The sequence below is a fragment of the Acomys minous genome (genome assembly GCF_964271855.1).
Source record: "Acomys minous genome assembly, chromosome: 12".
Lineage (NCBI taxonomy): Eukaryota > Metazoa > Chordata > Mammalia > Rodentia > Muridae > Acomys > Acomys minous.
Genome location: NC_140493.1, coordinates 106,943,638 through 106,965,370, shown reverse-complemented (window position 1 = coordinate 106,965,370; position 21,733 = coordinate 106,943,638). Strand labels below are relative to the sequence as shown.

General features: G+C 54.0%; 2 protein-coding genes across 6 annotated transcripts in view; both read right to left on the bottom strand.

The window, feature by feature from the left end:
• Nucleotides 1–418: 418 nt before the first annotated feature.
• NHERF1 (NHERF family PDZ scaffold protein 1) lies at nt 419–17,831 on the bottom strand. The gene is made up of 6 exons (XM_084750574.1): nt 17,193–17,831; nt 5,104–5,265; nt 4,137–4,290; nt 2,507–2,547; nt 1,502–1,591; nt 419–1,290 (listed from the first exon to the last, which is right to left on the bottom strand). The coding sequence occupies exons 1-6, from the start codon at nt 17,622–17,624 to the stop codon at nt 1,099–1,101; spliced, it is 1,071 nt and encodes a 356-aa protein (XP_084606700.1). The 5' UTR covers nt 17,625–17,831; the 3' UTR covers nt 419–1,098.
• A 1,064-nt stretch (nt 17,832–18,895) lies between these two features.
• The window catches only part of RAB37 (RAB37, member RAS oncogene family), a 63,345-nt gene continuing 60,507 nt past the window's right edge, over nt 18,896–21,733 (bottom strand). For all 5 annotated transcript variants that reach the window (XM_084750236.1, XM_084750238.1, XM_084750237.1 and 2 more), the window contains 4 exons: nt 21,401–21,466; nt 20,788–20,844; nt 20,634–20,710; nt 18,896–20,513 (listed from right to left, as the gene is read on the bottom strand). In XM_084750236.1, coding sequence (XP_084606362.1) covers nt 20,408–20,513; nt 20,634–20,710; nt 20,788–20,844; nt 21,401–21,466 — 306 coding nt within the window. In that variant the 3' untranslated portion in view covers nt 18,896–20,407. The remainder of the gene's footprint in view (nt 20,514–20,633; nt 20,711–20,787; nt 20,845–21,400; nt 21,467–21,733) is intronic.

The following is a 21,733-nucleotide window of genomic DNA, read 5'->3' as shown; positions in this document are numbered from 1 at the left end:
CAAGCAGGCCATTGGGAGGTGTGTGCGTGTGTGTCAGGCTCAGACTGCTGAGAATCTGTACTCCTTGGTCGGGGGTGGGGGAAGTCAAGTCCTCACATCCCGAACCCAGCTCTGTAATGAGTCACTTGTAGTACTTCTGGCATGAGGAGTCCTCCCAGAGCCCTCACCTCAGCTTCCTCTTCCCACATCCGGTGCCCTAGGGTGCACTGACAGGGAGCTAAGGGCCCTGTGGACCCCAGAGTAGCTGTAAAGCCACTCAAGCTTGGGGTTGTGGGAGCCCTACGTAGTCCCCCAGGGGTGAGCATCCTTCCTCTCAACCAAAGGCCAGCTACCTGGGAACCCCACTCATTACCCACTCCCTATCCACTCTGGACGGTACAGGCGGGAAGGCAAAGCTCCAAAAGAAGACACAGGTTCAGGCAGTTTGAAGGAACCAGTGAATTTCTGAAGTCATTTCCTTACAGTGGGCGCACCTGGCTCAGCACAGGTAGAGCATCCGGGCTTCTCCTCAAGCTGCCCAGGTCTCTCAGGGTGAGGGTGGAAATAAAAATTTAAGGATGAAGCCATTACCACGCCCTAGGGTCAACAACCGTGAGAATCACAGGAATCATGGAAATAAGAATCCCTCTAAATAAATTCTCAATGCTACACTCTTAAAAAAAAAAAAAAGAGGAGGAGGAAGAAGAAATCAAATGAACTAAAGATGCCAAGCATAGCTCTGAGGGCCTTGGGCACCTTGTCCATGATAAGCAATGGATGCTATGGTCAGTCCTGAACTTGGTCATCGCACATAGTTGAGGGAGGACTTCTTGTCTGGTCCAAAAGTCCTTGCCTGGTGCAGGTCCCAGTGATGTCCTAGGCAGACTGGTGAGGGGGGGGCTTGGTGGGAAGAAGCTCGCAGGGAGGCAGGACAGGAACATCCTCCTTCCCTAAGGTGAGGGAAGGGCAGAATTCCTAGGGGAAATAGATTTGTCAGCAAGTGGGGCGGATGCTGATTTGAATGTTGATTGGTGGGCACCTGGGAAGGGGGAGGGGCCCTAGGGTGGTAGGTGGGTGGCTCCACCCTTCCAGCACTAGCCAGCTGGAGGCAGCCGCTGCTCAGAGGTTGCTGAAGAGTTCGTTTTTCTTGCTCCAGTCCATCTGCGGGGCCCGCTTGCTACTGCGCTTCTGGTGGGCCCTCTCCTTAGCCACAGCCAAGGAGATGTTGAAGTCCAAGATGGGGTCGGAGGAGGAGGAGGTAGATGACGGCTCTGTGGAATCCTGTCTCTTGGGGCTGTCTTGAGAATTTAGCTGTAACGAGGAGGAAGGAGTCAGTGTCCACCCCTCAGGGCTCCCTGTTCCTTGGCCTCAGAGAGGTGGATCCCTTGGGGCCATGGCCAGGGTAGCCAGGTCACAAGAACAAACTGCACCTTAGCATGTGACCTCAAAGGCAGGCTAGTGTGCCAGGAACCAGAGTGGCCCGGAAATGGCTCAGTCACCAACCCCCACAGGGCCAGCCTACCTCCTCACTGGTATCACTGGAGGCAGATCTTGCCAGGGCTGGCCTGGGGCTCTCTGAAGCTGGCTCTACCAGAGCTTCACGGCTGCTCTCCTAGCACAGAGAGGAAAAGTTATGGGTTGGCAGGGGATGGGGAGGGAAACTTCCTGATGACCTCATTAGAGAAAGGTCCTCACTCAGGCCTTAGCCATCATCCAAATTCCAGATTTACATTGCTGCATTCCTAGAAGGATTGGGGCAGCCTGGCTCCATCCATCACCTAGGCGGGGGCAGGGACCTGCTGAACTCTCATCCTCCCCAACACTTTTGAGCACTGACTCACTTTTTGCATCAGTGACCCAGGAGGGGCTTCTTGCAGCACAGACCCAGCAGGTCCCTCCCTCTTAACCTTTTGCAGCCCTCTCCAGGCCTTAACTCCAAAGTAACCAACCAGGGTCTTTAAGGACTAAGATGAGTAGAGCACTCTAGAACCATGGATGGGGTGGCAGAAGGCAGGGTCGTGGCCTGACTCTTGCTTCCACTAGGTCCCTGTGGAGGAAGCGTCAAGCAGATCTTGCCAACTCCCGCTCTGTGGTCTGATTTTGAGACAGCCCATGCCTGGGTAGAGGTTTTGGCTGGGGCGTGAGCCTGGCACCCAGCCTCTTCCTGGGTCCTTCCACAGCCTCGGCTGGCTCCCAGCCTCACCCCCTTCCCTTCTGCCCGAGGAGGAGGGGCTGGAAGTAGCAGGACCAGCAGGCAGACACTAAGGTTCTGTTCTTAGGGGAAGAATGGCCTCTTCTGTATGGTGGGAGTTGGAGTCGAGTGGGAGGGGGGGTAGTGGTGAGGGGCCCCAGGCAGGCCTCTCCCCGGTGACAGCCTTACCCCCTGACCAGGGCTGGGGCACTCTGGCAGTCCTGTAGTTTGGAAGGATCTGGAGCTGGGCCCTGATATGGTAGCCTGAGCCAGCCTCCCATCCATGCCACCACTTGCACTGTCTCCACAGAGAGGCGGGTAGGACCCCTTCCTTACCTTCTGTATCTCTCCATTGGTGAAGGGCTCAGGCAAGGGGCCTAGAAGAGGGAGAGGGCAAAGGTCAGTCCAGAAACTTTGCAGGAGGCCAGAGCTATGGCTCGGGCAGCTCACCAGACTTCATTCCGGAGGTCAGTGGCTACAACCAGGGCATGTACATTTGACATTTTGATGACCCAGTACACAGAAAGACTTTTGACAGTTTCAGAAAACAAGACCCTACTACTGTGCAATACTTTGTTATTTTCAACTAAAATTTATTTTTAAAATGCCTCATTTGGCAAACTGGGGGAACTTTGGGGTGGGGGTGGGTGTCAGGAAAGATCACACTTGAGGAGTGCTACTTGATGCTGATTGACAATCTGTGATGAACAAGACGGCTCCCCATAATGGAGCAGTACCCTGTGCAGTGCTGCGGACCAGACACACAGCCCCACATGGACTAAACAAATGCCCTCAGAATGTCAAAGGAGAGTTAACACAGGATGGAATTCTAGGGTAGCCAAGTCAAAGGCAGGTCCCCCCAGAGAGATGGCTCAGTGGGTAGGTACCTGCCACCAAGCCTGATGACCCAGAAGGCAGATGGGGAGAGCTGAGTCATCTAACCCGCCCTCGGGCCTCCACATACACCCCAGGGCTGGGCCTTGGCTTTCACACATCCCAGGGGTTGATGCTGTGACAGCAGATTTGGGGCCACACCTCAGATTATATAGCTGGCACCTGCTGCCTTGGAGAGAAAACAGTGCCAACTATCTGCCACCTGGAAATCAGGGGACAAGAAGAAGGTTCAAGGACAGTGTCCTGGGTGGAGTCAGGAGGCCAGTGGAAGAGAAAGGCAGGCCTGGGGTCACTTCCCACATGGCCTGTGAAGGGAAGCAAGGATGGGTGGAGTGCTTCTGTAGACTTAGGTTATGGTACCTCTTGCTGGGTTGGGCCACTGTACCTACCCCTCCTCTTGGGGATCTGAGTTATGTGGACCCTGACCTACTACTACAGTTGCCATCCTCAGGGAGGCCCCACCCACAGCAAAGTCCAGATTGGTTTCACTTTCCGCACAGGTCTCCCCAGGGACAAAGTCTAGCCTCAGGAGTAGGGGGTGCTCGGCCCCCTCCTGCCTGGTGTAGGGGCCCTACTCACTTTGGCTTGACTTAGACAGGGGGAGGTGCCAGGCTTGGCAGGATGAGGAGGGGGAGGGGGAGGGCAGGGGCCCAGGGACTGAAGGGGACCCACTGCTCTCTAGAGCCAGCAAGCCTGAGTTTCCAAGGCAACTTGACAGAAAGGGGGAGGGAAGCACTGGGCCTCTGTCACTGGACTCTGATCTACCCAGGGAGGCTGGAGGCTGCCCCAGAGTTAACTCTTTCTTCTCAGAGGAATCACATGAGAACTCAGTGTTAGGGAGAGGCTTGGACCACGCCTTCGTACTGACTGAACCCCCTAACCTCTCCTTCATGCCATTTAATCCCTGTCACCTGCCACCTTCAGACACTCATGGGCCCATCCCTGCTTCCGCTCTCTACCAACCTGTGAAGGGGAAAGGAGAGCAATCTAAGAAGCTACCCACCTCCATCTCTGGCCAGGCCTTAGGCACTGGCCACATCCCTCGCTTGGGGGCACCCAACTGTGTGCTCACCATCCAGGTGGTCCTGCGATGGGATCACTTTGCACTTTTTGAAGAACTCATCTGTTTCCTTGTCTACCACCAGCAGCTTGGCCTCATCCCCTCCAGCCTTGATGGCAGACACCACGTCCCCATGTTGTTTGCCCTCCATGCAGACACCATTGACCTGTGAGGCAGGACAGAGATGAGGGTGTGGAGGGTTACCCACACAGGTCTCCGTGCTGGGGAGGGCAGGTGGAGGAAGTCCCACTTGGGAATGCTGCATTCCCTCATTTGCTTAGTTGAGAACCCAGCCAGGGCTTCTCTGACAGCCAGCTGGGAATCGAGACACATGGGAAGAGCCAAAGAAAATACCCAGAGGAGACTACACAAACACAGCTGCTAGCAAGGAGAGGCCTGGGAGCCTGGGCTGGGCTCTCCTCCGACCTCCCTCTCCAGGCCTTGGTTTTCTCACGTGTAAAGTGAGAAGTCTTGGAAGAGCTGATCTGTGGCTCTAAGGTTCTCAGACTGTGATTCTGGGACCAGCCCAAGCATTTAGTTCACGTTTCCTCTCTCGTGAGCACAGCAGCAGTACAGAGTGTCTCAAAGCTGAACTCAGAAGAGGGTTTAATATCTCCTCGTGCCTGGTGCGGAGTTCTCAGGCATCAAGAAGGCCAACTGGGTGGCCTCTGGCAGGTATCTGCCTGGATTTTGGCAGGTATCTGCCTGGATTTTGGCAGGCAAATCATGGGTGTAGAGTGTATAGTTAGTAAATCAGACCCCAAGAGATGGGAAAATAAGTCAGTCAGCCTGTCCGTGTGCTCACCTACCACTTAGCCCCCTCCTTCCTTTCCTCCTATTGGCCTGTGCAGCTGCTGACCGCCCAGCATCCCCGGGCTGGCCATTTCCCATGGGTTAATAAAAAAGGCTGCCCCCAGAGCACCAAAGATTAGGAAGGAAGAGCCTGGAAGAGTATGGTGAACACTATAAAGGGTATCACCTCCACAATGCGGTCCTGGGCTCGGAGTCCAGAGGCCTCTGCCGGTGAGTCTGGGTCTACTGCTCGGATGAACTGGCCTGGCTTAGACTTGTCACTGTGCAGGTTGAAGCCATAGCCATTGGGGCCCTTCTTCATGGTGCAGAGCCGAGGCCGGAGCTCGCGCTGTGGGGATGTAGGAAGCACCCATGTCACTCCACAACGTCCCAACCCTGCCGTCTCTGCCTTCTCCTACCTCCCTCTGCCCAACTCTACCTCCCCACCTAGAAGGATCTGGAATAATCCAATGTGATCAGAGCCCATAGAACACTGCAAGAGAATCTGACCCAGGGTTCAGAAGACATGAAAGGACACTTGACCCTGAAACAACGGAGCGTCTCTGGATAAGCCACTGTCCCTGCCTGAGGCTGGTCGCCCTCGTCGCCACTGTACCACGCATGTGTTGTTTTGGTCTTATCCTTTCCACCCAAGGCTCCCGAGTGGGGACCTGGCCCACGTATCTGTTCTCCGCTGTGAAGGCAAGGATAGCTGTTTACTGAAAGCTGGGCAGCCTGTTTACAGTAAAGCCTTTCATCTCTAGTGGGCTCTCTTCTTTGACCCCAGCGAACCTAATGGCCCGGCTGAATGGGAGCCGGAGACCATGAACCCCAGGAGGTGTCAGGATGAAGGGCCCTGGGGTGGATAGAATCACCCTCATGTGCTCCATAGCCAGCCCAGGATAGAAGGAGCAACAGGACAGGAGTGGGAAGGTGGGGTATTACTCACTAATCCCATGAAAGGCAGGGCAGGGCCAGTGTCGTCAGAGACAGTGGCCTGGAAGGCAGGGCCTGTTACTTTGAACTTTAACATTTTATTTTGTGTGCGGAAAAAGAGCGTGCATCCACCACGTCCACATGTGAGGGCCAGAGGACAACTGTGAACGTTGGTTCTCTCCTTTCACTATGGGAGGTCAGGTTGTGAGACTTGCTGGTGACTGCCTTGACCTGCTGAGCCGTCATCTCACCAGCCTCCCAAAGGACACACACAGGCGTCTTCTGTGCTCCCTGACACTCAGCTGGGAACAACTGCCAACATCTTTAATTCTCGTTTGGTAGCTCCGCTCTGAAGCCGTATCATTGATGCTCACATGACATACCGTACAGATGGACAGAATATGGACTGGAGCCCGCAGAAGCTGGAGCCCGAGCACCACCCTAATCCTAACTCCAAGCCTGGGGCAGGTGGTCAGCCACTGGCTGGTTGGCCAATCCTGAGTTGCCACCTACCCTATGGGGCAACAAGACTTGCTTGTGACTTGGGGCGATCATTTCTGTTTCTGAGCCTCAGGGTCTTCCTTTACAGATGCTTATTGCTACCCACCTCCTATGGTTGCCCTGGAGGCCCCATGACATAATGACATGGTATAAGGCAACACTTGGGAACTCCCAAGGGCCCCTGCACTGGCCTGGATGATGCCATTGTTCTTACTAAGTCCCTGTACATACGGGGCCTTTGCCATTGTTCCTGTAACTGTGAGATACTGGGGAAGGGAGGGAGGGTGGTGCGCCAGGCTGCTCTGAAACCCAAATCCTCAGCTGGAGGTACAAAAGGCAAGGGAGGGGTGGGAAAGAGTGAAGGGAGGGCCTGAGGGCCTCCAGCCCCACCTTACCAGGATTGCGGTCCCATCCCTTCACTCTGGGTGGGGGCGGAAGAGACTGCTCATCCAGTAAAAGTTCCTGCTGCCAAGCCCAACCTGTGTGTTTGATCCTCGGGACTAAAATGCTGGAAGGGGAGAAGTGACACCCCCCTCCCCACAGGTTGTCCTCTGACTATGACACTGTCACCCTACACAACAGACATGTATATATACACACATAGTAAAATTTAAAGATGTCAAAAGAATGCCTGAGAAGGCACTGTACCTGTTTTGGAGCATTGGTGGCGGGGAGGACTGTGGAGGGTACAGAGAAGATGACACTTGGGATTTTCACCAGTGGCTACTTACCCCTCACCTCAAACAGCAAAGACAACCAAATTGGCAGCAAAAAAGAAGATGCCCCCAGGAGGCTCTCCTTCGCTCAGCCTACCTAGCCCCTCACCCTGCTGGGACCCAGGCCCTCCTGTAGACTCCTAACACCATGTCATTCCGGGAACTAGGATTCAATTCTTTCTAGCTAATAATCCCTGCTCAGAGCTGCCAGCCGGGGCCCTCCCCTAGGCTGCCTAGGTGAGCCGGAACAGGTCTGACCAGTTGTTGCCACCAGGACAGGCTCAGCTTTCTACCTCAGCCACACACCTCCTGTGGCCCTCAGCTTGTGGAATCTCAGTTTGCCTCTGGTGCCTCCCCACCCTCCCTAGGGTTCCCTTACCCTAGACTTCCCCGCAATAGCCAGCCTGAAGCTGGTTCACTGTGTTTGAGACAGGAAAGTTAAAGCCCACCTCAGCTTCACTGGGGACCAGCCCGCCTTACTCCCACACATTGGGCTGTGTCCTTTACCATTGCCAGAGCCAGGCAGCCCATTTGGAGCAAAGCTAGTGAAGGGCAGATGGTGGGGGCTCTCCTCACACTGACCAGGTGTCTGGGAGCTAACAAAAGCACAGGCTTCCTTCCGGGAGCTCCACACCTCATGCAGTCAGAGCCACAGCCTGAGTGGAAGGATAAAAGCTGGCCTAGGTGACGGGCTGTGAGCATGCCTGGGCTGGCACTGTGGCTAAAACCAGGCTGAGGGTTCAGGGGAGGTGGCTCCCTAGTGGGCAGGGCTGGGCTAGGTGCCCTTGTGATGCCCACCTTCTGGTTTCAAGTCTGTGCTTCGGGTTTTCCCTACTGCACCTCAGTATCAGTATCCATTATCATCAGAAGTCAAAGGTCCGCCTTACATCCTTGTGGTGACATGAGGACCAGGAAGACTTGGAGGATCCTGCCTAAAGGGATAAGGCATCCTCTGTTGCTCTCTGGGTGACTCTGTGGTTGATTCAGGCTCTGTGGGTGGTGGGATAGGGTGACTAGTGTTACCCAGAAAGCTCCTCCACCCTCTGTGTGCAGCACTCACAGACCCTTTCCAAAGTCTCTAAAGCAGCAGTTCTCAAGCCGTGGGTCGCGACCTCCTGGGGGGTTGTTGAACGACCCTTTCCCAGGGGTCACATGTCAGATGTCCTGCACATCAAATATTTACATTATGATTCCTAACAGTAGCAAAGTTACAGTTATGAAGTAACAACAAAAGCAATTTTATAGTTTGGGGGTCACCACGAGGAACTGCATTACAGGGTGGCAGCATTAGGAGGGTTGAGAACCCTCTAGACCTCTAAAGAGTCTCTTCCTTCACAAGCAAGGGAGGGGGAAGTGTCTTAAACTTTCAGAGAAAACTAGCCTGTCCCCTTCTTCCTGTCCCCAGAAGCTGTCACTGTAGCTGCTGAGTCAGCCCATCCCGACTTGGGTGGAGCTTAGAGAAGTCCCCTGGAGGCAGGCCCCTGGTTCCCAGGCTAAGTAGAGGTGGGGGAGGGGGCAAGCTAGCAGAGCTTGGGAGTCTGTCTCTGGGAAAACTCCAGACTATCCTGGACTTGGTGTGTGTGTCCCTGCTACCCCAAGTAACCTTGGGACTTGTGCCAAGGTGCCCTTGTGATGCCCACCTTCCGGTTTCAAGTCTGTGCTTTGGGTTTTCCCTACTGCACCTCAGTATCCACATCATCAGAAGTCAAAGGTCCGCCTCACATCCTTGTGGCGACATGAGGACCAGGAAGACTTGGAGGATCCTGCCTAAAGGGATAAGGCATCCTCTGTTGCTCTCTGGGTGACCCTGTGGTTGATTCAGGGGCATGTGGCATAGAGGAGGGGGTGGGGGTACACCTTCATGGAAACATGGGCCCAGAGGCTGCCTGCGTAAAGGCTTCATAGGAACTTCCAAGCTGGAAATAAAAATCAGGACTGGTTCAGGAGAGGCCCAGGCAATGGTGGCAGAGGGTGGTGTCCATAGGCTGGAATGGGTCAGGGCTGCACTGACTGGAGCCATCATCTTTCAGCTTCCCAGAGAGGACCAGGAGCACTGCCACCAAACCCTCCTTTCTTCAGTTCTTGGGCTGCCCCTTTGCTGTCTGACCCAGGCTCCTGATTCCACCCTAAGTAGCTGAGCCATCACCTCCACCCACGCTTTTGCAGGCCAGGGAGGGGATGGGGGCACGGAATTCAATAGGCAGCATCCACAGCCACCTGGAAAGCTGTGGGGAAAGTCGATACCCTAATCCTAGTGCTGTCTCTTGGGAGCAGGCCCAAAGCTGCTCCCTGCTCCCCATTAAGGGAGGGCTACTAGATGGCTGGGGGACCAAAGCCCCTTTGGGCCCAATAGAAACAGCCGGATACTTTCTACCATTTCCCAAAGGCCAGCCAGCTCCAAGCCCCAGGAGAGACAAGCAGTGAGGGTGGAAAGACCACCAGGTGACCCGGAAACACTTTCTAAGACTTTTCTTCCCCAGCCCAGCCCAGCCCAGCCCATGGCTCTTATTCATAGAAATATGCCTGGCCCCCACTGTCCCACACGGGAGAAGTAGCCCCAGACAGAGATGAGGGACTGAGGGAGGCAGAAGGAGGAGCCCTGGGGGAAGGGGCTGGGGACATCTCTGCTTTGTTGTGGGAAACAGCTGGCGGTTTTCCCTTGGAACACAGGCTTGATTCTGCCTTGCAATGGCTGCATGGGTCACTATCCTTCAGGCAGGCTGGGGAGTGACCTCAGGCTCGGAACAGTTTAGCCTCACCTCATGGTCCCTGTAGGACCCTTCCTCTTTCATCTCTTCAGGCCAAGTAATGTTTGCAAACAAGGATGCTATTCCGGGTCCTTGATATTGTGGCTTCCTGGGACAAGAAACTGGTCCCAATTGCTAGTTTGCTAGTGTGTGTGTGTGTGTGTGTGTGTGTGTGTGTGTGTGTGTGTGTGTGTGTGTTCATGCTCGCCTGTGTGCATGCATATGGTGGTGCTCCTTGTAGGAGCTAGGTAGCAGGAGGAACCATGAGAGCTAAGGTGGGTGCTACTTTAGAGCCAGGGATACTCCTGGGACAGAGGCCCTGAGCCAGGTCCTCACTGTGACTACTTGCCCAGTGTTTCCTCTCAGTGCGGTCAAGTAGAGCTGGGCTGAGTTCTCTCCCAGGCTGCAGAGGCCTGAGACAGAGCAGACTGGTACCTGGGCCGCTGCCTAGCTGGACTCCATCCAAGGCTGCCCGCCAGGTGCCTTCCTGCCTCCCCCTCAGGCAGTGTGCTGCCGTTACCAACCCCCAATCTTCCTCCAAGAAGCTGCTGATTATTGGGCTGTCCCACGAGACTAAGCGAGGACAAGGACATTCAAGGAGCTCATTGTGAAACTGGGGCTCATTTTTGAAGTAACAAACAGGAACTATGGTTTACTGAATGTCCAGAACTATGCCGGGATACACACATACATACATACACACATACATACACACACATACATACACATACACACACATATGATTTTATATATATATATACATACATATACCTCCCATTTGTAACTCTGTAAAGGAGCTATGCTCACATTTCAGAGAGGAAAGCCAGGTTCAAAGAGTAAGTTGTTCAACTACACACAGTTGATAAGAGGAAAAGCCAAGATTTAAGGAGTACAAATATACCAGACACGGGGAATCTCAAAAAGAACCAGGCACAGTGGCAACAGCAGGCAGATCTGTGGGTGGGAGGCCAGCCTGGCCTAACATCGTGAGTTCCAGCACCACCAAAAAGTAAATAAACAAGTCAACAAAAGGAGTTAGTTAGTTGCAATGTAATCAAAATACAAAATATTATCATGCCAACATGTGGATTTGTTTAAAGATTTGAAAATAGTTGCCAGGTGTGGTGGTACATGCCTTTAATCCGAGCATTTGGAAGGCAGAGGTAGGTGGATCTCTGAGTTCAAGGCCAGCCTGGTCTAAAGTTTACTTCTTTTTATTTGTGCAGACTGGACAGTCCTACTCTAAAAATCTAAGGTGCAAATTGCTCCTATCATCTGATTCCACCCCCCACCCCCACTCCCGAGGCAGGGTCTCCAGTAACCCAGTCTGGCCTGGCCTCAACTTCACTGAAGATCAAAGACCCTTTCTACCTGTACTTCTGAGAAGACTAGGGAGTACAGGAGAGCGCCACCAGTTTCTGTGTGGTACTGTGGCCAGATCTCAGCCCATCAAACCTGCTGGACAGCACTCTACCGACAGAACTGTGCCCCGAGTCCCCAAATCTGAAAAATCTGGCATGATACCACAAATGGAAAATTCCATAGTAGGAAACTTTGGTCCCTAAACCAAATGCAAATGCCCTCAGGCTGTGTGTAGAAAGTGCATGAGGCACAGGTGAATTGCTCGAGTAGACTCGGATCTTGCCCCTATAGCTCAGGGTTGTGTACGTCTTCCAAAGTTGGCAAGCATCCAATATTCAGACCGCTTCTAGTCCCAAGAATGTTAGATAAGGGGTACACCTAGCATCAAATGCCATGTCCAGCATACTTCTGCTTGGACACCTCATGTGGCCAATGGCTGAACATCCAGATATCCCACTTTCCGCCGCTATGTTGTCCGAGAGCCCCAAACATGCCCTACCCTGTGTAGTTGCTATGGGCATTGGGCCCCTGACCTGACAAGCAAAGGGAGAGGCCACCTTCATCTGTGATCGAGTGAGATTTGAATCTGGCCAGTGTTCTCAGCCTGTCACCTTTGAAGCCATCTGACCTCAGGGAATCTCTAGCACTTGTCCTTCCTTAGGATACAGGGACTGAAACATCGTCAAGGCTGGGATATGAAGAAGAGAAAGCTATTCTTCCTGAGGACGGAAAGGCTCATCCAACAATCAAGGCCAGCCTCTGGCGGGGAGTGGTGTGTGTGTGTGTGGGGGGGTGGGGTATGTGTGTGTGTGTGTGTGTATGTGTGTGTTGGGGGGTGGTTATGAGCTGCAGGAGAACTAGCAAGGGAAAGTAGGGTTAGGAAGGGTGGGTAGGGGTTAAGACTTTGTTCCCCAGGCTCCACCCCACCCATGCAGGGATATCCCACTTTTCTGGGTCCATCAGGAGCCTAACCACCTCCACACCTATGGGAAGATGGCTCAAGTAGTCCGAATTGCCAGTCTTGTATATCTGACAAATTACCACTGTGCATGGAGAAGCCTGCGCCTAGGCTACTGTGATGGTCCTGATGTGGTCCGGACTGACCTGGAGAGCACGAGCCAACTGTGTAGCCAAGGAGAGGTACACACACACACACACACACACACAATGGAGTCATGCCTGGCAAACAAAGAGGCCTTGCTTGCTAGGTGAGAACCGTCTTAATAGCTATCTCCGTGCCTGTAAGAGAGTGGCCTGGAGTGATGGTGATCACATGCATCGAGTAAATTTCCTTTCCAAACAGGGCCACTCTTCCTTAGAAGGGCAGGCTAGGACCCAAGGATCAGCATCTGCAGTTCAATTCTCCCCAGAGAAGAGACCATAGCTCCAACAGACTTGACCACTGCTCCTTGCCCGTCTAACTCCCCAGCATTCCCCTAGTTTCCCAGAGGCTCCAGGGACAGGGAATCCCTTCCCCATCGGTCTGAGGTTTCCTGAGAAGGAAACCCCTTTATGTCCCTAGGACAGTCATTGCAGACAGACTAACTTCCCAATGGCCTGAGGCTAATAGGGAGTTTAACCCATAGAGAAAATGACCCCAAATGTGCCATGACTTGTCTATTTCTTTTTCTTTTTGAGACAGCGTCTCATTGTGTGGCCCTGGCTGGCCCAGAACTTGCTGTGTAGACCAGGCTGGCCCCAAACTCATAGACATCCACCTGCCTTTGCTGGGACTAAAGGCATCGACCACCACACAGGGCCTTGACCTGTCATTTCAAAGTCAAACATCCAGAAGCTTCCTCCCAAAGTCTGCCCTTCTGAAGCTCCATCTTGGCCAAAGTAAACCAGCCAGGTGTCCGAGGAGGAGGTAGGTTGCCTGTCCGTGGTCGTGTCCACCCCCCTGCCATGCCTCTTGGGGTAGTAGCTACACTATCTTTGACTCCAGGATCAGGGTCAAAGCTTGGAGGAGCCAGCGTGAACCTGGGTGATCTTCCTAACAACTGTGCAGGTTGGGAACTGGGACCCTATTTCACTGAGAGGAGGCAAAGGTTTGCAGAGACTAAGGAACTACCTGGGATTTAGAACCCGGAAGCGGCTGAGCGGAGACTCTCCACACTACTGCGCCTGACCCCAAAGCCTAGACTTTTGGCCTCCCTGTCCAAAGGGAAGCTGCTCGTAGGCAAAGAGTGGGTTGACTCTATCTGGGATTCCATCTCTGGGAGGACTGGATGCACAAACAAGCCCAGGTGTGCTGGCCTGGTGAACTGGGATAAAGGTCCCTTAAAGGTGCGAGGCGTTCACTCATTAATTCAGAAACATTTATTGAACACCTTCCTACAGTAGGTACAGAGCAGGGTTGGTGACAGCAATAGGAGAAGCCCAAGGCTGTGCCCTCAAGGCTTCCCGTGCAGTTGAGGTGGAGGTTGTGAACACACGACCTACAGCCCTGTGTGTGTGCAGAGCCACAGGGACACACGGCTTGCTTGAGGGGACTCAGGACTTTGGTGTGGCTGGGAATGAGCAGGGCGGTGAGGAGAGAGTGAATCGCCAAATTTACGGAGGACGACTGTTATTACTAAATACTGATGCAAAATCCCATGCTGTAGCCCAGTCTAGCCTGGAACTGGAAGTCCTCTTGCCTTTGCCTCCCATGTGCTGGGTTTTATAGGCCTGAGCCACCACACCCTGCTCATCACATAAACATTAAACAACAGTGATCTTTGAGCGCTTCTGGGAGTTGGGCTTGGCCACAGCTGCACCTGCGCAGGTAGGGGAGGATTCATCGCTGTGAACTATTTATTACTTCAAATGCCAACAATCAACATTTACTGAGCACTCACTTGGTGCCAGGTATGGAGCGACTTACACACATCCTTATGTAACCCTAATAACCTCGTGAGGTCACTGCCATCACCCCCAATTTACACAGGAGGAAACAGAGGCTTAGGGAGATGAAGAAACTGGCCTCCAGGCAGTCCAGCTAATGCAGCTGAGCTGGCTCAGGAGGTCTGCCCAGGCCCCACTTTGGGCCAAAGCTCAAGGATTTAGGCCTTGTCCCTTGTCTGGTTGGGAACAGTGGAAGACAACAGGGGAGCAGAAGGGCTGGTGGGATGGCTCAGATGGTAAAGCTCTTACTGTACAATCATGAGGCCCTGAGTTCAATCCCCAGGCAACCCCAATCCCCCACGCCCCCCCCCCCAAAAAAACCCAGCAGTGGAGGTTTAGGTTTGTAATCCTAGCACTAGGGAAGTAGAGACAGAAGGATCTTTGGGGCTCACTGGCCAGGCAGCTTAGTCAGATTTGTAAATTCCAGCCTGGTGTACCTTTAATCCCAGCACTCAAAGAGGCAGATGCAGGCAGATCTGTGAGTTCGAGGCCAGCCTGGTCTACAAACTGAGTCCAGGACAGCCAGGGCTACACAGAGAAACCTTATCTTGAAAAACCAAAACCAAACAAACCAAAAATAAATAAATAAATAAATAAATAAATAAATAATTGTTTAAAAAAGAGAAAGAAAGAAAGAAAAAGAAACTTCCTTTTGCCCTTTGGACCTCAGCAGGCTAGCAGGACTGTTACATTGTTCCAGGCTCCTTTCCTGACCTGGCCTGTTTGCTCTTGGCCCACCAAGACACCACTCAGCCGGTCTCTGCAACAGCATCTTCCTGCTCACACCTTTGTCACATGAGAACTGAAGAGATTAAGGGAGCAGCTCCCACTCTGCAAACAAATCCAGGCTAAAGCTAACCGCCAAATCTCAGCTGGGTGCTTTAGGTAGAGGGATGGGATGCCTCTCAGTGTTTAGTGGCCTATTTGGCAATATTGGATGGGCGCGACAGAGTGTCCTCTGCAAGCTCCCCAACACCAGGAGATGGGAACTCTATACTGGAGGAGCTTAGCAGAATAAAGCTGAAGGGACTGGGACAACAATGTCCTTAGCCACCTGGCAGGGCACAAGCACTCCCCACGCTTCTGATAACTGCTGAGAAAACAGACCATGTTAACAGCCCCCTGACCCTGTTTTAGAGTTGGGAAAAGTCAAAGTCAGAAAATGACTGACAATGCCCATGATACATCCCCAGGATGGTTCTACTTTTCGTCTGGTGTCCCACTACCACCTGGGGACCCTGATTCTGTGTTCTCTTGGAGGACAGATCTCCAAGCAGGAAGCCCCAGCCCAATGCCTTTTTAGATACCAGGAAATGTGATATGGAGCCTTCCACAACAGCCTCAAGCAGCCCTCCAGCACCCAGCACCCAGCACCCAGCACCCAGCAGGACAACCAAAAGGGCAAGGGGAGGAGCTGAGTATGACTGCAACTTGGTGTGTACCTGGAGTGTGAGAGGAAGCTGCTAGCGCTCTGTTCTGGTGCCAAAGTCCGAAGGGGGGGGGGGGGAATAGGAGGAGGTGGGGGGAGGGGAGGAGGTGGGGGTGAAGGTAATGGTGAATCCATGGACTCGGCACGAAGTTCAAATTGGGTTTGTGCCTAGGAGCAGAGGTCGCCTGTTCCAACTTGCAGCCAGGGGCTCTGCTACTGCTTGCCAATTCCAATTTGGCACCGGCAGGAAGTGGGAGCTTGGTGGCCCTGGCATTCCCAGCACCAAACTCTGGCAGGACAGGGCTTCTTGTGACCTCACTTCCACCAAACCAGTTGGTACTCTCAGGCTCCGCCTCTAAATCTTAAGGCTGAACAGGGCCCTTTCCCGGTTGAGGAAGGGATCTTCCTGGCTCCGTGGACACCGCTGCCACATGTGGATCAGGTAGAGAGCTAGTGCACACCAAAGGGATCCTGCTCCTATAGTCTGAACCTGGCCTCCCTCTCTCTCTTCCTTGCTCTCCAGGGACCTGGAGGCTCAGCACAACAGCTCCTGTGGTGCCAGCTGCCCCCTCTAGCAGCTGATCCAAACTAGGATTGTTTTAGGGGAAATACCAAACACCGGCAAAAACCAACCAGCCGGCTCACTATCGGGACACTGGAGCTAACCGCCATATCTCAGCTGGGTGCTTTAGGTAGAGTGACAATACTAGGGCGAGACCACCTGCCAGACGGTGGGCGCTGCAGGACGCCGCCTGGCCTTATGCCTGCTCCCTCCCCCAACCATCTTTCTCCTGTTCCAAGATCCTCCCACCAGGCTCCCAGATACCAGCTAGCGAGAGCTTACTCCTCACATTCCAGAGGACCATAAATCCTCCCGGGTGGCAGAGCCACCCCCCTCCCCAGACGCCTCCGCGCCTCCTCCCTGCACCCCACCCCCACCCGTCGCTCGGAGACGTTGGGACTTCCTCTCTTTCTTAGAAGTCACTTTAGACTTGAGGAGGATGAAGTCCAATCGGTGTGAGTTAATGATGCACAAACTAGGGACCCAGGAGGTGCGGGTAGGACTGGGACCCTTTGTTATTCAGTCTTCACGCCACTTTCAGCCACAGGGACTGGAGAGAGAGCGCGAGAGCGAGAGACAGAGACAGAGAGGGAGACACACACAGACAGAGCGCTCCTAGCTTAGCTGTAGGCAAGGGAAGTCCAGGAAAGAGTCCGAATTGTGGGGCCGGAATCCAAGGAATGGGAGCCGAGAAGGAGACTGAGCTGTTTTTTGTTTTTTGGGGGCGTGGGGGTGTTTTCGAGACAGGGTTTCTCTGTGATGCCTTGACTGTCCTGGACTCACTTTGTAGACCAGGCTGGCCTCGAACTCACAGTGATCCGCCTGCCTCTGTCTCCCAAATGCTGGGATTAAAGGCGTGCGCCACCACCGGGGGACTGAGTTCTTTTGCGCCGCCTCTTCAAAGTTAAAGGAGACAGGAGGTGCGGTAAAGGCGCTCCGCTCCCCAGCCAGCCGGAACAGGGTGATGGGGTTGCGGATAGCAGCCCGAAACTTGTCTTAGACACTGCGAAGGCTCCGCGATCAGAGGGCGGAAGCCGTTTCCTTCACGCTCCTCGCGTTTCAGAAAGTGCTGGACGTACTCGGGCGCCCAAGTCTCTCCGCAATCCTAGCCACATACTCAGCCCAGCCTGCACTTACCCGCTCCAGGTGGCTCTTTTCGGCCTCATTCTGGTCCCCAGTCTCCTGCGTGTCGGCGGCGGCCAGAGGCTCGGCTTGTTGGGACTTTTCCTGAGCGCGCAGCAGCTCCTCCCGGACCGGGACACCCAGCTTCTTGAGATGCTCGTCGGTCTCAGGGTCGACCACCAGCAGGCGCACGGCGTTGAGCGCCGCGCGGATGCGACTCACTACCTGCTGATGCGTCTCCTTCTCCACATTCTCGCCGTTCACCTCCACCAATCGGTCCCCGGCCAGCAGCCCCGACTTCTCCGCCGGCGAGCCGGGCTCCACCAACCGGATAAACTGGCCCACCTTGCCCTTTTCCCCGTGCAGGTGGAAACCATAGCCGTTCGGACCCTTCTCCAGGCAGCAAAGCCGGGGCAGGGACTCCCCGGCCGCCGCGTCCGCGCTCATCTTGCCCTGCGAACGCTCAGCGCGGGTCCCGTCGGAGGCCGGGAACGCAAGACCTTTCTCCCAGCGCCGCGGAGCTCAATTTAAGAAGCTGAGCACCGCACCGGGCACAAGGAACAGGTGTCCTGGGAACCGCGGTTGCGAACGCACAGGAAAGGAGCCCGCCAATCCCCGCCCTGCGCGGCGTCTGCGCGTTCCAGAGCCCGCCCCAGCACCTAAACTCGGGGGCGGGACCGTGCCGTGGGTGTGGATCACCGTGAACCAACCAGAAATCAAAAACAGGGGCCCTTGCGCCGGGGTGAACGTATCTAGCCAATCAGGACGGCGAAGGTGTGGCCTGCGCTCGGCGCGGCTCCCCGCTGCGGGAGAAGAAAAGAGAGCCCAGGAAGTGGAAGTGTTTGTTACCAAGTGCCGAGTTGGGCAGATGGGGCGGGGCCCGGGACGGGGCCGGGTTCCAGGTACTGAGCCCAGGGGCCCCCGCGGGCTCCGCTCTGGTTTCCACGCCAAGGAGGGGGATTTAGAAGAGCCAGTCTCGAAGTAGAGGATCCTCAACGCTTTAACCGCCTTTAGCCAAAGCCTGTTGTACAGCTTGGCTTCAGGAGGCCGTGGGCGGGGTTGGGGTGGAAGGGGGGGGGGGCGACAGTTGCCTGGGAAACCATCCCATACCCTCCCCACTCACTCCTCCCCCTCTCCTGGGCCAGTTTACGAACCGGACGGATGTCTTCTGTAACATAGTAACACTGTAACAGGGTAACTGTAACAGAGTAACTCCTCCGGAGTAGGGTTGTTTAACAAAGTTTCTACTTGTGGAGTCACCGCACTATCCCAGGACTTGGCATATAGAGCGAGGTTTGGGCTCTGATCCCTTCTAGGAATGTGAGGGCAGGGCAAAGGCTGAGGCTCCTTGAAGCCCACTTGGAAGACAAGCTGCCTGAGGACAGATTTTTTTTTTTTAAAGGTTTGGTTTTGGCAGCAGTCTTTGGCTAGGGGGGGTTGGGGTCAGTCTCAGGACTCACTTCAGAGGGAATGAAGGACTGGCTTTTTTCAAGAGAAAGAAAAATGACCTAGATAGTTGATAAGCATCCCACCTCCCTCTTGTCAGGGGAGATGCTGGCCACAGAAGCTGGGAAGGGTAATCAATTAGGGGTGAGGTGAACTGATGGGACACCGAAGGATGATGGAATGACTTGAGTCTCCCACCTCCCAAACTCTGCAGAAGGATGAGCCTTAGCCTTCTTCCTCTGGGAATGAACAGGAAAAAACCAGTCATGGTATACTTTCCAAAATACTGCAATTTAATTCTGAAAAAACACAAATGCCAGAGGCCCAGAGCTATGTGACTAGAGCTCCTGTAGTCTGCTCAGAGCCCCAGAAGAGAACAGGCAAGCCCAGGCTCCTCCCTGATCTGCCTGTGAGAGGTTAGGGAGAGAGCGCTTCCTTATCAACCCAAGTTTAGAGTGCTGACTCTGCTCAGAGAGCAAGATTTCTGCCTTTAAAGAAAATGTAGTAACCTCAGAAATATGCACTGCATACTTTTTTTATGCCTTGGTCTCTGCCCAGCCTACAGAGATGCAGTAAAGGTGCCTGTATGTCACGGGTCTGCACACCTCTAGTGCCCTAAGGATGAGGTCTTGGGCCTATAGGACTTTCTTGCTACCCCTCTCCTTACCCCAGGCTTGCCCACACTACCTTGTCTCGTACATATTACATTGTCTTATCCAGAAATGGACAACTTCCCACCCTTTCACCTGACTTAGTAGCAGAGGAGGAAATAAAACACTTCTGGCCCTGGTATTAAAGGAAAGAGCAGGGAGGAGGACAGAGCTGGGGCTTAATTGGTGGTGGGGAGGGGGGGGGGGAGATGGACTGAGGGGTTGTTCAGTTCTGCCTCCCACCTATTCTAGGAGCCAGCAGCAAGTCCTTTATCTGGCTCTGACTTCTGCCTTAAATAGCTGTGGTGCTGTATACCCTGCCACAGGATTGGGAAGGAGGGGACTTGTTTTTTTGTTTTTTGTTTTTTTCTGGCTCTGACCTCTGGTGTCTAGGAACCCCAGGCAGAAAGCTGATGAGAGGGACTCCGTGGGATGCTCGGGCATCCCCTGTGATGTGAGGTCCAGAGAATAGGAGGTAATGTCTTCAGGTGCCCCCACTGTGCTTGTGTGCGAGAGAGAAATGGGCACGCTCCCAGGAGGAAAGGTAGGCAAGCCAGAGGTAGCTAAGCAGACCCACCCTAGTAACGTCGTCTTACACACATCCCCGCTTCCAGTCTCCGTATTTATCTTTCCTGAGGCTTTGGGCTAGCTCCCAGCACTAAGGTCCTTCTTATTGGGAAGGGCTATCTCTCGGGGAGCTGGAGGAAGAGAAGGCTGAGGTCTCCTTAGCCTCCTTAGTGAGGATGGTGATGAGATCACAACCAGCTGCCACATCCTAGCAGTGCGGCATCCCCTGGCACCATGCCGAATACAGTAATACCCTGGCTAGGAGGGACACCCAGCCTTTTAGAACTTAGCCCCAGAAAGCAAAGGACCACCAAGTCCTACTTATTTTGGTTTTGGGGGCACGCTGGTACCTTTTTTTTTTTTTTTGGTATTAGTTTATATATATTAAGATAAAATATGAATATTTTATCCTTCCCATGACACAGGGAAGCTAAAGATCCTAGGGTGAGAGCTATCTCCCTGGCAGGGGCTGCCCACTGAGCCCCGATCTTTCTCCTAGTTGGCATGGCAGTTGGAATAACCGCATCCCCAAGAGTCTCTCTGGGCTTCCTCTTCGTCCCCTGGGACTCACGCAAAGGAGCAGCAGCTGGGGCGCTTCTTCTGGGACTCCACGTAGTCTCGGATCTGGAAGCTGGGTTCCTCAGGCTGTCTTCCTGCACGGTATTTTAGCTCCCTGGAATAGGAAGTCACGGGCGGGGCTGGGAGTGTAGAGCCCCCCCCCCAACCCTGGCTTTCCAGATTGTCCCCCACCCCCACCCCACCTCAGGCTCCCCCTTCCTTGTTCAGTTCTCACTTGGCAACTGCCAGGAAGGCCAGCTCCACGTTCATGCCATTCTTGGCGCTGGTCTCCATGAAGGGAACGCCATACTCCTGCCCAGGGAGGATGTTCTCAGAGCCTGCTTCTGGCCTCTCTCACCATTCCCCCAACCCTATGGACAGTCACTTACCCTGGCCAGTGTCTCTCCATCCTCTGAACGGATCACCCTTTCACTGCTTACATCCGCCTGTCAAGCCCATGTGGGTCAATCAACTCCTGGGAAGGAAGCCTTGACCCCCAGGAAGCCCATCTTTTGCTCCAGGAGCAAGCACTGCCTGCCCTCTTCTGGTGGCCTGAGGGACTGCAGGCAAGTGTGGTTGGCCGGGGGCCAGAGTTTCTGTGTTGTTCAGGCTGTGTGCCGGATGCTGGTCCCTGAGCACTTGGGGAGGTGTGTAACTCTAGCAAAGGGTGCGGTGACCAGCTTTACCAGGTGACAGGAGCTGAGTTAAACCCTTTGTACTTAACCCTTGACCTTGGCCCTGTCCATAATGATCTGGTGATGGCTGGCAGCTGAGTCACCTGGCATCTCTCTGACAGCAGTTGAGGCAGATGGTGGAAGGGGTTACTGCTAAAGCTTTGGGGTGGGAGAGGCAGAAGCCACAAGACATGTCTAACTCCCACACTGGAGACCTCAGAGTCCTCGGCTGGAAGGATTTATGTGGCTATGGGGCTGGGTGGGGCCAGTGCTGAGACAGTGGGAGAGAGGGGCCGGAGTACACCTACTGTACCACAGAACCACTCACCTTGTTGCCTAGCAGCATGATCACCACATCTCTCTGGGCATACTCATGAATCTCTGTGAGCCAGGCCTGTGGGAGAGGGGAAGCCAAGCCGGGCTGAGGCCAAGGACCAGGGTGCTCTTCTCCTAGAGTTCTCTGTTGGGATTTTAAAGCTACAAAAGGGCTCAGTAATCAAAAGCAACGTGATTGGCCATGTGTGGGGGGACAGGGTTATACTCCCTGCACAGGTGAACAGAACTGGGGGCCAGCCTGAGCTACATATCTAGACTCTGCCTCAAAACCAAAACAACCCAACAACAACAAATAGGAACTGGAGGTGGAGATGACTAAGCTTGG